Source organism: Acomys russatus, chromosome 4 (assembly GCF_903995435.1).
Source record: "Acomys russatus chromosome 4, mAcoRus1.1, whole genome shotgun sequence".
In the NCBI taxonomy this organism is placed as follows: Eukaryota; Metazoa; Chordata; class Mammalia; order Rodentia; family Muridae; genus Acomys; species Acomys russatus.
The window spans coordinates 57138157-57155200 of record NC_067140.1 but is presented as its reverse complement, the minus strand read 5'-3'; the positions used below and the strand labels follow the sequence as shown (position 1 = coordinate 57155200).

The following is a 17044-nucleotide window of genomic DNA, read 5'->3' as shown; positions in this document are numbered from 1 at the left end:
CCGGCCTCTATGGCCGCCCACTGCCGACGCCGACGCCGCTCGTCGCCTCAGCCCAGGCCTCCGCGGCTCTGCCGCCCGGCTCCCCGGCGTTCGCTAATGAAGTGAGGACAAGAGGAGCAAAGCGAGGGGGTGGCAGGGAAGCAGCACGCCACCTGGCTCCTCCAGGGTCTGACATCCCTGACCTCCACCTCTCCACCTGTAAAGCGAGGTTAATGATACCTTCCGTGCGTGCTGAGTGCTTGTGAGAATCAAAATATGTATGAGGACGCCTCATAAAGTACAAATGCGACAGGTGGCTCACTCTGGCCCCTTCTGGAATAATATAACCCCACAGGATTTCTTATCTTGTGGAAATTATCTTTTTCCTTAACCCGATTTTATATGTACTCGTTTATATGGTATTTGTGGGCCTGTAGTATGCCTGTCTGCTATAGGCCGAGAGTAGGGGAATTAGCTTCTGGTCCCGGCCTTAATTTATCTAACCATTCCCTTATTGTTGGCTTTCAACTCTTTATTATGCACTGCTATTTAGATTAAACATTTTCATACAAAGAGTGCTTTTAAAAATCTTTATTTCCCGCCTTTAATCCCAGCACTCAGGAAGCAGAGGCAGGCGGATCTCTGTAAATTGGAGGCCAGCCTGGTCTACAAGGTGAGTGCAGGACAGCCAAGGCTACACAGAGAAACCCTGTCTCGAAAAACTAAATCAAACCAAACCAAAAGTTTATTTCTTTGGGGATATATTGTCAGTGTTGTACTTTATGCAAATTTCAATTGGCTCAACATCTCTGGAATATAAGTCATTGATATAAACAGAAAACCTGAGAAGCACATGAGTTTGGCTCCCACCCCTACTTTAAAAGGCGCCATCACCATCTCCGGGGAATACAATGTCCTCTCTGGTCTCTGTACACAATGCACTGGATTGCACAAACCCACCTTCAAACACACATACAATTAAGTACAAAAATAAAATATGTTTAGGTGGGTGTGGTGGCACATACCTTCAATGTCAGCACTTGGGAGACAGAAGCAAGCAGATCTCTGTGAGTTCAGAGGCCAGTTTGTTCTACATAATGAGTTCTAGGACAGCCAGGGCTATGTAGGGAGACCCTGTCTCAAAAACAAAATAAATATAAAACATTTTAAAGTATTTATCTGAATTTTATGTGTATGAGTGTTTTGCCTGCATGTATGTCTGTGTACCATGTGTGTGCAGTGCCCATGGAGGCCATAAGAGGGCACCCTTCAAACTGCAGATTATTGTGAACTACTATGATGTAGGTGCTGAGAGCTGCAGCTCAGTCAGTCCTCTGCAAGAGCTACAAGTACTCAACCACTAAGGCATCTCTTCAGCCCCTAAAAACAACACGCTAAAAAAATTTAAACTGTAAAAGGACAAGAAAAACATTAGAAACAATCTACAGTAAAATTTCCATAATACAAACCTTTAAAATAAGCTAAGCATAGTGGCCCAGGCCTTTAACCCTAGCACTTGTGAGACAGAGGCAGGCTGATCCTGTGAGTTAGAGGCTAGTCAAGAATATATAGTGAGGCCTGGAGAGATGGCTCAGTGGTTAAGAACACTGGTTGCTCTTCCAGAGTTCAATTCCCAGCAACCATATGGTGAATCACAACCATCTCTCTGATGCCCTCTTCTGTCATGTATGAATACATGCAAATTAGAGCACTCACATACATAAATAAATACTTAAAAAACAATGCATCGGGAGACCCTGTCTCAAATAAACAAAAGCTTTAAAATGATACACTCAAAAGAATACTATGTAATATCTTTAAAGTGATTTTAAAGATAAACATATGGTGTGAAAATATGTTAATAACAGGCCAGTAAACTTCCTAAAAATTTATAGTATGACACATTATTATACACACTCAAGGCCAAGGACCAACCAATGCGAGCGCACAGAAGTATGAGATTATACAGAGTATTTGTGGGCAATAAAGTATAAGTAAACTTTAACACTAGGGATAACAAGGGAGGTTAGATTGGCAAAAATGTTTCAGAGTGGATTTAGAAGGGATGTGAGTGACATGCTCAAGGTTAAATTTATCCTAGAGCAAATTAAACTTCATACAATATACATAGGTAAGAGAGTCTCACAATATATATAAGGAAAAAATTGAAGATAAAAGTGGAGCCACACAGCTATAATCACAATTTGCAAATTGGAGACATAATTTGACTTGCAAATTAGAAACATGAGGGTCTGCCTCATGTAGCCTGGGCTGCATGATACAAAAAGTAGAAATTTTCATTCTATGAAACTTTGTTTCATGGGCAAAATTATTCATGCCATGTCTATAACATATATAAGATATGTAACATAAATTAATTTTGTTCGTGAATAGAAAGTAAAAGGTCAAACACAAGTTTTTGGAAAAATTATGAAAGAAAATTGAATCATAGCTAGGATGAACTTATGCCAGGGATGAATAATTTACCCAACCTGAGATAGTTAGAAGGCATAAACACTTATCTGGGTGTGGTGGCACACGCCTTTAGTCACAGCACTGGGGAAGACAGATAGCAAGTTTTAGGCCAGCTAGGCTACATAGTGAGAACCTGTCTAAAACAAACAGAAACCAACAAAAGAACACCCCATTAAAAACATTATAATAACAATCTCAAATAAAATTCAGCAGGTATTCTTAAAAGCTGGCCATGATGTTGTGCACCTTTATTCCCCGCACTGGAACAGAGGCAATAAGCACAAGAATCTGCAGAGAACAGAGAAAGCTTTGGCAAGTCTTGATGGACATTGTTACCTAAGGGTACCAGCCAACAATAAACTCTAGACTCTTGGTTGGGGATTCTACTCTAACGAGACTTTCACGATAGAAAGACTCTATGCTGATCCCTGACTCCCTTTCCCCTAAATGAAAGTGCTTCTGTGTATGAGAAAACCACGGGGGCAGGGGACATAGCAAACATTGTACTATAGGAAACAAGGCATTCTGGGCTGTTGTGATGTGGTGCTGTCTCGTTATTCTCACAGCCAGTGAGCACAGTAGATGAGCAAACCAAATCTCAGAAAGATTAATGCTCCTAAATGTAAAAACCAGCCAGTAGTAAAAATAAAATATACTGAATCCTAATGAATAAATTTTGCTTCTAGAGGCTGGGTATATAGCTAATTATTCCTCCAACAGGAAGAAAGGGCCCAATCACATCTGGTTAGGAAAGCAGGAAGACATAGAAAAAATGTTTTCCTTATAAGATAAGCAGATCTTATCTTAAAATTACACTTTTGGGGGGCTAGAGAGGATGGATCAGCAGTTAAGAGCATTGGCTACTTTTTCAGAGGACCTGGGTTCAATTCCCAGCACCCACATGGTGACTCACAACCATCTGTAACTCCAGTTTTAGTGGACCCATCCTTCTCTGCTGGCCTTTTTGGGCATTGCACATAGGTGTTACATAGCCATACATGGAGGTAAAACACTCATACACGTAAAATAAAAAGACATTTTAAAATTAAAAATATTTTAGTACTTTTACACTACTACATACTTCTTTGAAGAAAAACCTAGAAAATACAAAGTAGAAAACAATTTCCAGTTTTGAAACTCAGGGAATAATTTTGTGTTTAGGTTTGGGTCTATGTAGATATCTCAGTTTGGATATGAAAAATCCCAATATCAAAACCAACCAACCAACCAACCAAACAAAAAACTCTTCAAATTCCAAGTATTTTTTGTTTATTTGTTTGGTTGATTTGGCTTGGTTTTTTGAGACCGGGTTTCTATGTCCTGGCTGTCCTGGAATTTGCTTTATAGACCAGGCTGGCATTGAATTCAGAGATTTACCTGCCTCCTGAGTGCTGGGATTAAAGGTGTGTGCCACCATGGCCCAGCAAATGTGTTGTTTTGGTTTGGTTTGGTTTTTGGTTTTTCGAGACATGATTTCTCTGTGGAGCCCTGGCTATCCTGGACTCACTCTGTAGACCAGGCTGGCCTCGAACTCACAGAGATCTGCCTGCGTCTGCCTCCTGAGTGCTGGGATTAAAGACATGTGCCACCACGTCCGGCCAGCAAAAGTGTTTTATAGGAACACCAAGGACTCATTTCTGTATGAGACTGGAGACAAAATTTTAAAATATCGTAGTGATTGTGCTGGTTAGTTTTATGTCAACTTGACACAACCTATAGTCATCAGTAAGCAGGGAACCTCAACTGAGAAAATGCCTTCACCAGATCTGCCTGCAGGCAAGTGCATACGGCATTTTCTTAATTAGTGGCTGAGGGGCTGGGCCCCCCTGTGCTGTTGGTCCTGGTTCTATAGGAAAGCAGGCTGAAGAAGTCATGATGAACAACCTCAGTACGCAAGCAACACTTCTCCATGGCTTCTGCATCAGCTCCTGCCTCTACGCTTCTGCCCTGACTTCCGTGGCTAATTAGCAGTGATGTGGAAGTGTAGGCCAAATAAACCCTTTCCTCTCCAAGCTACTTTGGTCATGGTGTTTCATCAAAGCAATCATAACCTTACGACAGTGACTAGCATTTGTCATTAGATAATTTTCATTTACACAAGAAGACCATTTTGGTGATTAGCATTCTTCATTAAACATGTTTAACATAAAAATAGCTGCTTTTTTTTAAAATTTGTTTTTCTTTTCTTTTCTTTTCTTTTTTTTTTTTCAAGACAGGGTTTCTCTGTGCGATAGCCCTGGCTGTCCTGGACTCACTTTGTAGACCAGGCTGGCCTTGAACTCACAGTGATTTGCCTGCCTCTGCCTCCTGAGCACTGGGATTAAAGGCGTGTGCCACCATGCCTGACTAATAGCTACGTTCTTAAGCACTGAGAATCAAGTCCAGGATACTGTGCATGATAGATGAACACCTATAGCCCTAGTTTACAGGTGCACTTATTATTATTGGTGTGTATGTGTGCACTGAATCTAGGAACTTGTGCACATTAGATAAGCGCTTTACAACGAATCAGAAAGCCCAGACTCATGCCAGTGTCGTCCCCCCACTCCCTGTATTTTTTAGCCTTACAAAACATTGTTTTAAGTTACTTGATTTTTTTTTCACCCAACAATATACCTTCTCAAGATAGAAAGAATGGTTCTACAACCATGTTTCTCAAACTTTATTTTCTCAGGGTCATGTTAAACTCCTTAAAATTTTTGGACCCCTCCCCAAGATCTTCTTCTGCATGTGTGGTTTGTATCAATATTTACTAATTACAATTTAAGATGGAGACAAATTTTTAATTAGCTTAACATGTTTTATACAGGGGTTCATATAACACAAGGTGTTCTGCTTTTTGTTGTTTTGGGACAAAGCCTTCACTCTGCAGCCAGCATTATAATTGTAAACTACCCATGACTGGTTTATAACCATGTAAACATAAGAACATTTTCTTTCTTTCTTTCTTTGAGATAAGATCTCACTGTGTAGCTCCAGCTGTCCTATAGTTCTCTGAGTAGACCATGCTGGCCTTGAACTCAGAGATTTGCCTGTCTCTGTTTCTGGAGTGCTTAAAGGTATGTGCCATTATACCAGGTATAATTAGCATTTAATGTGAAAATTAACTCTGTAAACAAAACAAACAGACAAAAATCCAAAAATGTGGGAATGATTAATTTCTGTAAATTTCTTAAGTTCCAATTTAATAGAAGATAGCTGTGTTTTATTTCTTCCTCTATCTATAGTAATGTGTTGTTTTGGTTGAAGTATGTGATGAAAATTTGGCCTTACAGATCCCCATTTTTAAAAATAGCATGGCAGGGGAGATGACAGAGAACCAACCCCCTCAAACTGTCCTTTGCCCTCCAAACAAGAATCATGGCAAACGCACATAGCAAAAGTCAGTTAAAAATTTTAAATATATATATATATATATATTTTTTTTTTCAGTTTAGAAAGGGGCCAGGTGGTTGACATCTGTCACTTGGAATGCCAAGGTGGGAAGAATGCATGGAATTGGAGGCCAGATTGGGCTACAGAGTGATTATTAGTTTTGTAAAACAAAACAAAACAAAAAACACCAAAACCAAACCAAAACAACAACAAAAAGAAAAAGAAAACAACTGATGATGTTAAATTAGTTCTTCATCACCTTTGTCCTCCAACTCTGGTCTTGGCCTTGGCTGCTTTCTCCTGTTCAGAACTATTCCTTCATTCACACCATCCATCCTAAGAATAGATGCACAGGTTCATAAATATATAGTCTATGGCAACGTTTTTCCCCCTCGATGTTTCTAGATGTGTCCGTACATCTGTCTTGTTCTTTCCACGTGGTATTCCACAACAGGGTTGTATCCAGTTTGTCTTCCCTTAGGGATAAATGGACTAGGTTTCCGGGTTTTATCACCTCACCACGCCTACATCTCGTGCAAGGCTCAAGACAGCTGTTTAGATTTCCCTCGGGGCTCATCCCGGGGGAACCAGGACTAAACGCCAGGGGGCGGAAACGTCCGGCCTGGCATGTAGGGAGCCTGCTTCCGGGAAGCCGACCGGAAGCCACTCCGGGTGCTGCGACAAACCTGACTTCAGGGGCCGTCGTAAAAGTGTCGTCCCTGGTGCATCGGGCCGGCCACAGGTTTCCGCTAGCTGGTGGCCGGGGGTCGGGAACTGCGGGCGTTCATTTCCCTTAAGATGGCGGACGACGAGACGGACGGAGCCGAGAGGATGGACGTAAGCCCCGAATCTTCTCTGGCCCCTCAGCGGCCGGCCTCGGTGAGTCTTCACCCGCTAGCGCCTTTTGTCCTCTCCCCCGAGAGCCTCCTGCCGTGCCCCGGCGGGTTTGGGGCTCCGTTTTCTATGGCGGCACTGGGGAAGGGGAGCCCTAGGGTTGAAGGACCCTCCCCCCTCCCCCATAAAGTTAGTCGTCACCTACACACGTTTCTGCCAGCCAAGTCTACAAAGTATGACTGTCATTTATTAAGTCTCGATGTGCTCAGACACGCACGTCTCTATTTTGAAGTAGAAAGAGCTCGAGCTGTTATTAGGTGGGGAAGGCCTTTTTTTTTTTTTTTTTTCCGGTAGACGCATTGCTGACCCCTCTTGTTGACCACCACCAGGTGTGATAGTGCATAGGTGGGTGGACTTGACAGTGACAGTGAATGTTGTGGCTGTCATGTCGTATCCAAATGTCCATTATAGAAAAGCATCTTGAGAACCCTAGGTCTGGCCCCCCAGTGAGGGAAATTTGTCATTTGTCACTGCTTTTTAAATGTGAAGAAGGGATACTTCAAATTAGAGAAATACCATCAACGAATACTGGAATCTATATATTTGGCTCTTGGATTTTTAAAAAAATGATAAAGTGGGGGGTGTGTGTGAAAAGATTTAAGTCTTGACTGCAGGAAAAGTCCTAACAGAGTAGGCTAAAAGGTGGGGTAATGTTAGCAAGTAAATGCTCTGACGTGGTCAGACTCCTAAGGGGAGGGAGCTACTTTTGAAGTAAACTTATGCCATTGATTGTGACATGTTTTATCAGTTCGTCTATAGCTGCATGTGGAAAAGTGTGGGGTACTCACCCACCCACACAAACACTGGATACACGCATACCTATTTGTGAGGCCGTTAGTAGTTTTAATAAACTCTTTCTTGGCTTACTTTATCCCATCAGGCTCTCGAACATTGTTTTATGAGACAAGAGAGTCAAGCCAAGAAACTGGAGAGGATGTCTAAAATAAAAACCCAACAGGAGCAGAGCTGGAATAAGGATATGTCCAAGATCAGGACTTGCCTGTCTTCCTCTTGCATCCCAGAAGTAGCCGACACTCATTTTAGTGCTGCCAGTGAAGCTCAGATGCAAACAACTATTGATAAGGCACAAGAACCTAGAAGATGTTTCCAAGTAGCTAAACTTTCTGTTTTTGTTTTGAGTGCTGGGGAGCAAACTCAGGGCCTTATGCAAGCTAGGCCAGGGCTCTTCTGACCTCTATAGGCTAAGGTAGAAGGGTCACTTAGGTTCAGGAGGTCCAGGCAAAACCTGGGCTAGACAGTGAAACTCCATCTAAAAACAGAAATAGAAGGCGGGTGGTGGCGGCACACGCCTTTAATCCCAGCACTTGGAAGGCAGAGGCAGGTGGACCCCCTGAGTTCAAGGCTAGCCTGGTCTACAAAGCGAGTCCAGGACAGCCAAGGCTACACAGAGAAACCCTGTCTTGAAAAACCTAAAACAAAATAAAACGGTTCATAGATAGGATCATGTGCTGTTTTGTAATCTAGTGTAACTATGTTGTAGTCAGAAGAGTTGTAGTTTTCTGTTGCTAGATATTTATTTAAATGTTTATTTAAAGCTTTGCTATGTCAATTCTTCCCACTAGCCCTGTAGAACTCTATTAGTAAAACTATAAAGCGTCCATTAATTTGGAAGGGGAGATAATGGTATAGAAACTGAACAGGAGCAAACACTCCTTCAAAGAGTAATATATTCCTTTGGGCAAGGCTTTTTAAAGCTTTACAAGGATACAAGGAGTGGTGTCATGTAGCCTCAGGAAACGCAGTCTAGATACAGATACTGTAAATGACCAGGGACTTAGATTTAAGAGAGGCTAGTGTAAGTGGATACAGACCTATGACTGTGAAGCCTTCGGTTTTTGGCTTGAGTCTTTCTGCTTGACCCCAGAGTTCATCCTACTTCCTGTACTTTTCAAAGCTGCTGTTTTCCATTTCATTCTCCCTATTTTCTACCCTTGTTGTTGAGCCAAAGCTGCTCAGCTTGAGTCCTCAGCACCCCACTTGGTTAATTTGTACCTCAAAGCACTGCTGGGGCTGATGGAAACTACAGAGCTTTAATGAAGATTAGCATTCTCATTAGAGTCCTTTTTTTTTTTTTTTTTTTTTTTAGTTACAGTTACTACAGAATCATTTTAGTAACTTTACAGCAATGTCTAACATCATCTAACAAGTAGAATGGGCTGGCAAGATGGCTCAGAGCTGCCTACTGCACAAGCTTGGTGCCTTAATTTGATCTTTAGAACCAACTGATAGGATATATACTGATGGTCATTGCCGTTGTGTGCCCATGCCAAGGGTGCACCTCCTGGGAAATTACGCCACCCAGCAGATCTGGTATAAGGGGGAAAGGAAAGGAAGGCCTAGAGAAAGACACACACACACACACACACACACACACACACACACACACACGCAGTGAGCGGGGTAGTGGGGGTCCTTTTATCTGGCAGTGGCAGGGATAAATGATAACGTAAAACTTTCTAGGTGCCTGAAGGCAGGCCAGCAGAATGGTGTGCATACTAACACCAGCTCTGATCTCCACATTCATGCTGTGGCACATGCACTCTTCTGCCCATACACAACAATAATAATGATACATTTAAAAAAATTAGAGTGAAATAGTAGTTGAGAGTTATTGCACATTTGTAAAAGATACTGCTTAAGACTCACCAAGAGAATTGATTCTTAGAGCGCGACAGGTCTAAGAAGGTACATATTCACAAACCTGCCTTAGTAAGCTAGCCATTTGCAAGTTACCAGTTTAGAATTGATGGATGAGGCTATAAGAATAAACAATATCAGCCGGGCGTGGTGGCGCACACCTTTAGTCCCAGCACTCGGGAGGCAGAGGCAGGCGGATCGCTGTGAGTTCGAGGCCAGCCTGGTCTACAAAGTCAGTCCAGGACAGTCAAGGCTACACAGAGAAACCCTGTCTCACAAAACAAAACAAAACCAAAAAACAATGTCTTTAAGGTGATGTGTGCATATCACACATGTATACCCAGAGACCAAACAGCTGAGGAAATACAAGTAGGGCAGTGTCATGGCATGTCATTTTAAGGAAAGGGTAGTTTAATGGCTCCATGACAAGGACTGAGAAAATTGGACATCCAGAAGGCATTGGGTAGTCTGCCAGAACATCTGCTTTCTTTGACTTGATTTCCTCCCCCCGCCCCTCTACACACCCCAACAAGGTGTCACTCAGCATGGTCTTGTGATCATTTTTCTATATGGACACTGAGTGCATAGGTGATTTCATACTACCTCTGGATGTTCATTTCCCAGCTTATCGCTCATGGTCTGAGCATCAGAAGCATAAACTCAATTGCCTACTTGTCTTCACTAGCATATTTGATAGTTGTTTCAAAAAGAGCAGCTGGGCATAAGCCTTTAATCCCTGGCAGAGGCAGGCAGATCTCTGTTGAGTTCGAGGCCAGCCTGGTCTACAGAGTGATTCCAGGCCAGCCAGGGCTACACAGAGAAACCCTGTCTCACAAAAAACGAGGGGGAGAGAGAGAGAGAGAGAGAGAGAGAGAGAGAGAGAGAGAGAGAGAGAGAGAGATTGAACCCAAGAAATAGATTACACTTGGATTGTTACAGGAAGACACAAGTATATCACTTTGAGGACGATTTTGGAAATGTGATAGAAGCAAAGTTGAAGGGAAATGAAAAAAACATGGTGTCTGTACCTCTAGTTTTTGGTCTAAGCATTTATGGTAGCATTTGGAGGGGACAGCAGGAAGGCAAATGGAGAGGTTTGTTATTCTTGTCCCAGTACAGGGCACCTCCACAGTAGCTCTTGATACACAAATGTCTTTCTGTCTTTACACTCAGTCTTTGTAATCTAAGCCACCATTTGCTGCCTAGACAACTGTAGCTTCTTCTTCTTCGCCCGGGACAGGCTTTCTCTGTGTAAATAGCCCTGGCTGTCCTGGAACTCTCTTTGTAGACGAGGCTGTCCTCGAACTCACAGAGATCCACCTGCCCCTGCCTCCTGAGTGCTGGGATTAAAGGTGTGTGCCACCACACCTGGCAATTGTAGCTTCTTAGTTGGTCTCGCTTCTACTTTTGTCGTCTTTCAGAGGAAGCCCTGAGTGAATGTGTGCTGCCTTTAAAGGCTATTTCAAATCTCCCTTGCCATTACATGATCCAGTTTCTCAAAAGGCATTAATCCTATGCTGTATTTTATAAAATAATTTCCTTTAAGCTTTAACCTTTTGTCTCAGGTGGCTTAAGACAAAATATTAAGACTTCACGACTCCCTGGTAACTTGAGTTAACATGGCACTTTTGAAAGAAGTGGTAGCTATTTTTATTTAGATTGATGAGCTTGGGGTTTTTTTTTTGTTTTTGTTTTTGTTTGTTTTTTTGTTTTGTTTTGTTTTGTTTTTTTTCTTTCTTGAGGCTGGATCTTTAGGCTGGCCAGTAACTCACAAACCATCACACCTAGCATGGTACATTCTTAGTGTTATGTCCCTATAACAAGTGGAGTGCTCATGGAAATAGGCCGTACTAAACAAACCCACTGGAAGACTCCAGAAGAGTTACTGTGCTTCCTTAAGTACCCACTTCCTACCCAGAAGAAATCCAGGCCCTGACCAGAGCCAAGTCTACAGTTATCCTCTTAAGTATTCCTTCTAATAGTTTACTTAATGCTGCTCTTCTGAACAAGGTCTACTTGACTTAGCAGAGTGGGACTCTAACCACTCAATATGTTTTTATAGGCAAACTTAAAAAGCCTTTCAGCCTTTTGTTTTCACAAACACGCTTAGAAATGACATTAGCCACAAGGAAGGAATGTCTTTTCAATTATTCATTTTTTAATGCATACATGCTTTATTTTGAAATATAAGAAAACATTTCAGTTGTTTTGCAAATGTGTGGGTCATGCAGTGTAAAGAGCTGTAGGAAAACATTACATTCATCCAAAGACTCAGACGTGTGGTCAGGGATGAAAAAGGAAGATTGTGGCTCAAGAGAGACAGGATTTTGGCAGCACACTTATGCTTTATCTCAAGAGCAGAGGAAGGAGGGAGGGCTTGCTTGTCATGCTCTCTCTGTATAGCTCCAACTTATACTATTAATGCCATAAATTCATAGGAAATTTAGGTTCACAGACAGCACAAGGCTAGCAGGAATAATAAAATGTAGTATGAAAGAAGGAGTAAGTATCAGATTAAGGCTGCCTGCATGGAACTCAATAGAAAGGAAATGAAGCTTTACATCTAGGTTTACTTGTCCATAGGACCAGGTGTGTCTCCATGTGACTGCTCCAAGTCATAAGTGTGAGATAGCTGCCAAAGAAGAGAATGTGGTCTTTGAAAGTAGAGACTGTGGTGCCTAGTTTTAAAAATGTGAACTTGTCATCAGGCATGGTGATGCATGCTTTTAATCCCAGCATTCAGGAGGCAGAGGTAGGCAGATCTCTGAGTTCGAGGCCAGCCTGGTCTACAATCCAGAGCTACACAGAGGAACCCCTGTCTCGAAAAACAAACAAACAAAAAAGAACTTGTCAAATAGTACAAGGAAGCTTTGTATACCCAAAGACTTCTTGGTGCCTAGAAACGTTGTCTGCTTGCTAACTCAGTACCACCTATGAAAAATTACAGAGCTTCTAGATTTTTGTTGCCTCTCCTTTAAAAAAAAAAAAAAAAAAGCAGCAGCTAAGCTTTATGGCTCACACCTTTAATTCCAGCATTTGGGAGACAGGGCAGGGCTGATTTCTGAGTTCAAGACCAGCCTCATCTACAGGCCAAGCTCTAGGGCAGTATGGTGAGACCTTGTCTCAAAAAACAAACAAATACATTTTAAGCATTCTTAAAAGTTTAAAAAAGAAAAAAAAAGAAAAGGGAATTTAAGAAGTGGCAGGCTTGCCAGGCGTGGTGGCACACGCCCTTAATCCCAGCACTCCGGAGGCAGAGGCAGGCGGATCACCGAGAGTTCGAGGCCAGCCTGGTCTATAAAGTGAGTCCAGGACAGCCAAGGCTACACAGAGAAACCCTGTCTCAAAAAAACCAAAAACCAAAAGACAAAGACAAAAAAAGAAGTTGCAGGCCTCTGAAGACTGTAGATGTCTAGCAGTTGACTTAGGAAGGGTAAATTGTGGTTTAAATATGAATTTACCCAAGTTCCTTTTTTCAGAATGATGTTCCCGCAGGGGCATCTGTAGTTGCAGATTTTAGAGTTGCAAATTTATCTTTTAGTCTCCATGGGGATGAGGAATATGTTTGGAATGTCTGGGAGTTTAAATGTTGTGAGAACTTTTCTTTTATGGACAGTCAATTAGGAAATCTTTCCTTTAATTCCAAATGTTGTGGAAAAAATGTTTGGTTTTTTGTTCCCTTGTTTTTCTGGTCTTTCAATTTAAACATTTAATTCCTGTTACAAGTGGAAGAAAACACTAAAAATAACGAAAAGAAGCCAGGTGGAGGTGGTGCACACCTTTAATCCCAGCACTTGGGAGGTAGAGGCAGGTGGATCTCTGTGAGTTTGAGGCCATCCTAGTCTACAAAGTGAGTCCAGGACAACCAGGGCTACACAGAGAAACCCTGTCTCGAAAAACAAATGAAAACAAAAACAACCAAAAGAGGAGAAAAATGAAACATTCACCAATAATAATTCTTGAATAGCTTGATCCTATAATTATTTTATATTTTTACTTATTTTGTGTGTGTGGGGTATGTGTACGTTTGTATGTATATATGTATGTATGGAAGTAGAGGTACGTATGTGCCTTAGTGTATGTGTAGAGGTCAGAAGACAACTCTCAGGAGTCAATTTTCTCCTGCTTCCTTATGGTATCCAGGATTACATTTCAGTCATTGGCTGAAACATCTTTACTGGTGTGTGTATGTGTGTGTGTGTGTGTGTGTGTGTGTGTGTGTGTGTGTGTATTTAACCTGGAAAGAGATTACAGACATTTTAATTGAAAAACTTGGCACTGAGAGATGGCTCAGAGGTTATGAGCACTGGCTGCTCTTCCAAAGGTCCTGAGTTCAATTCCCAGCAACCACATGGTGGCTCACAACCATCTATAATGAGATTGCTACCCTCTTCTTGTGTACATGCAGGCAAAACCCTGTGTACATATGATAAATGAATAAATTTTTAAAAAAAGAGAAGAAAAAGAAAAAATATTTCTGAGCTGGGTATAGTGGCTCAAACTTGTAGTCGTCAAACTTGGGAGGGTGAGGCAGGAGAATTACCCTGAGTTCAAGGCCTGAGCTATATAGTGAGTTTCAGGTCAGCCTGGGCTACCAAGTGAGACCTTATCTCAAACAACAACATCCCCAATCAGAAGTCCACCTCTCCTCCCAAGGCTCAGGAATCCTTATGGAAAAGGGCTTGGAAAGGGTACAGGAGCTGGAGGCTATGGATGTGCATAACTATAAGGAAACGGTGTCTTTTGCACAGCAGGGAGGCTGCACATAGAACTTAGAGGGGCTTTAACAACATACACCAACCTGAGCAACCTCAAGCCAGACTAAATCACAGCTAGGAGATGGGAGGTGGGCATCCGCCCTCACCCAGCCGTAGAGTCATTGGCAGCTGTTAGCTTCTGGAAAAGGGAGAGACAGTTTTCTTTTAAGAGTGTCCCTGGTAAGTCAACTACACTCTAGAGGAAGACAATGCATCCAAGAATATTTGGGCAGCACAAATTGGTCTTGATGGGTTTAATTAAAAAAATAAAATAAAAAAAGACGAAGTTGGGTTGGTAGGGAAGCAGGGAGAGGCAGATCTGGGAAGAGTTGAGGTAGAGGAGCTGAATGTGATCAGAACATGCTGTATGAAACTCTTAAGGAATTAAAAAAATAAAACAAAAAGTCAATTCCACAGTGTGACAACAGTGGAAACTTTTGTAAAAGAATATAATTATACTGCGTCTACTCTAATGGCTCTATAAACAAAGTTATGAAGGCTTAATGTCAAATTTTGCTTTGTTTCTAGCAACAAGTACTTACTATTGTGATTACTGAGAACGTCTGTTGTGTACTTAGGCTGTGCCTGTAGGTATAAAGGGTTTGAAAGGTAGTTCCTTTTTTTCAGGAGTTTCCAGTCTATGTGAAGGGCTAGTTATAGACATTTAAGTTAAAGCAACTTAATGGCCAGGTGTGGCAGCACACGCCTTTAATCCCAGTACTCCAAAAGGTGGAGGCCAGCAGATAGATGCTAGCCTCGTCTACAAAAATGAGTTCAGGAGAGCCAGGGCTACACAGTGAGACCTTGTCTCAAACAGAAAAAAACAAATACACATAACTACTTTATCGTGCACCAAGCCCTTGGGTGAATGCATGAGTGTTTATAATTAATGATATTAGATAGGGGTGGGGAATGAATGTCATCTGTAGTGAGTGCTGTATTGGAATTAACAGGAGAGACATTTTCTGGCTTTAAGTCAGTGAAGGATTATTAACATGTGTCTTAAGCTGAGCCTTGAAGAGGAGCTAAGGGGGAGGGTAGAGTAATGAGAGCTAGTGTTTAGACCTGTGGGAAGGACTCTGCTTGCATCCACATTCAGGCATTCTGTACCAATCAACAAGCAGTACCGAGACATAGTTTTAAAACATCAACAATATTAGTAGTATCCAAGGTTTTAGACAGCTAAAAGGCTTCATTTAGACCAGAGAAAGATTAAAGGAAAGCCAAAGCTTTATTGTTTTGTTTTAGTTTAATATGAAATCAAGCAAATAAAGAAGGGTAAAGTGAAAAGACCCATGTACTTACTGTATTTGCTTTGGTAGAATAAGCCATGGGCTGTGGGAGTTGGGATACCTAGTATTTTTGTGGTACAGATCAACTCAGTGCCTTATATATGTTATGCAAATGCTCTACTCCCAAGTCAGATACCCAGCAACAGCTGTAGGAAAATTTAAAGTATACATAATTACAATTAAATATAATATTGTATTAATCAAAGTTTGCATCACTTAACAGTATTTTGTGGTGTCATGCATTCATACAATGGTATGTTCTGCTGGGCGTGGTGGTGTATCCCTTTAATCTGGCATTCAGAAGCAGAGTCATTGGATCTCTGCAAGTTCTAGACCAGCCTGGGCTACGTAGCAGAGTTTCAGGCCAGCCAGGGCTACATAGTGAGAACCTATGGCCTAAAAACTGAACAAGAAAGGAGTGGTATGTTTGCCTTAATGGATGTTCTTTTATCTGTAGATATTTAGGCAGATTTTAATGTCTTTAATTACAAGTATTGCAATAAGTGGTATTTTTGCACACTTGAGTAATACGGTTAAATGGGAGACTGCACAATTTCTTTTTTTGTTCTTCCAGTGAGGTGTTTTTCCTCCCCCAAGACAGGGTTTCTCTGTGTAATAGCCCTGGCTGTCTAGACTCACTTTGTAGACCTCGAACTAACAGCGATTGACTTGCCTCTGCCTCCCAAGTGCTGGGATTAAAGATGTGGGCCACCGCCGCCCGGCCTGGGCATTAAGGTTTTAAGTATTTTGCTTTTATGAATAATTTTGTACCTGAGCTATATGAAATTAAATAAATTTAAGAATAATTTCTGTAGACAGAGCATGTGTACCTGTGTGCGCACGCACACACACACACAGAGGAATACAATTTAAAAGGTGTTTAAATTAGTTTTTTTCTTTCTGCTGGAACAAAACATCTGACAGAGACAGCTTACCAGATGACAGATTTATTTATTTTAGCTCCTACTTTCAAGGCCAGGAAGGCATGCTATTTGGTGGTGGGAGCCTGAGGCAGCTTCTCAACTTCTGGAACTGACTAGGAAACAGAGTGGGGCAAAGGGTGCTGAAGGGCTGGCAATAACCTTCAGAGACAGTCCCCCTGCCTACGTACTGCCTCTAGTGAGTTCGAGGCCAGCCTGGTCTACAAAGTGATTCAGGACAGCTAAGATTACACAGAGAAACCCTGTCTCAAAACAAACAAATAAACAAACAAAAACAAACAAAATGAGTCAGGTCTCCTATAGCCCAGGCCTTGACCGTGATGTATAGCTGAGGATGCTCTTGACCTTCTGCTTCCAGAGTGCTGTGTTCTAGTTGTGTGCCACCATGCTGCGTTTAATGCAGTGCTGTGGGTGGACCCCAGGACTTCTGTGTGCTAGACTCCACTACTCTAGCCAGACCCTTTCCCCAGACAACTTCTGTTGCAACATTAGCATATACGGTATGTTTGTTCTCAAGACAGTAGCACATGGACTTTTGTTTTTTCAAGACAGGGTTTCTCTGTGTAGCCTTGGCTGTCCTGGAACTCACTCTGTAGACCAGACTGTCCGCAAACTCACAGAAATCTGCCTGCCTCTGCCTCCCAAGCGCTGGGATTAAAGACGTGCGTCACCA

At 42.0% G+C, this 17044-nt stretch overlaps 1 protein-coding gene across 1 annotated transcript in view; it reads left to right on the top strand.

Annotated features, from left to right (window-relative positions):
* Positions 1–6467: 6467 nt before the first annotated feature.
* The window catches only part of Ubr1 (ubiquitin protein ligase E3 component n-recognin 1), a 113208-nt gene continuing 102631 nt past the window's right edge, over positions 6468–17044 (top strand). Inside the window, exon 1 of the mRNA XM_051144470.1 lies at positions 6468–6708. Coding sequence (XP_051000427.1) covers positions 6628–6708 — 81 coding nt within the window. The 5' untranslated portion in view covers positions 6468–6627. The remainder of the gene's footprint in view (positions 6709–17044) is intronic.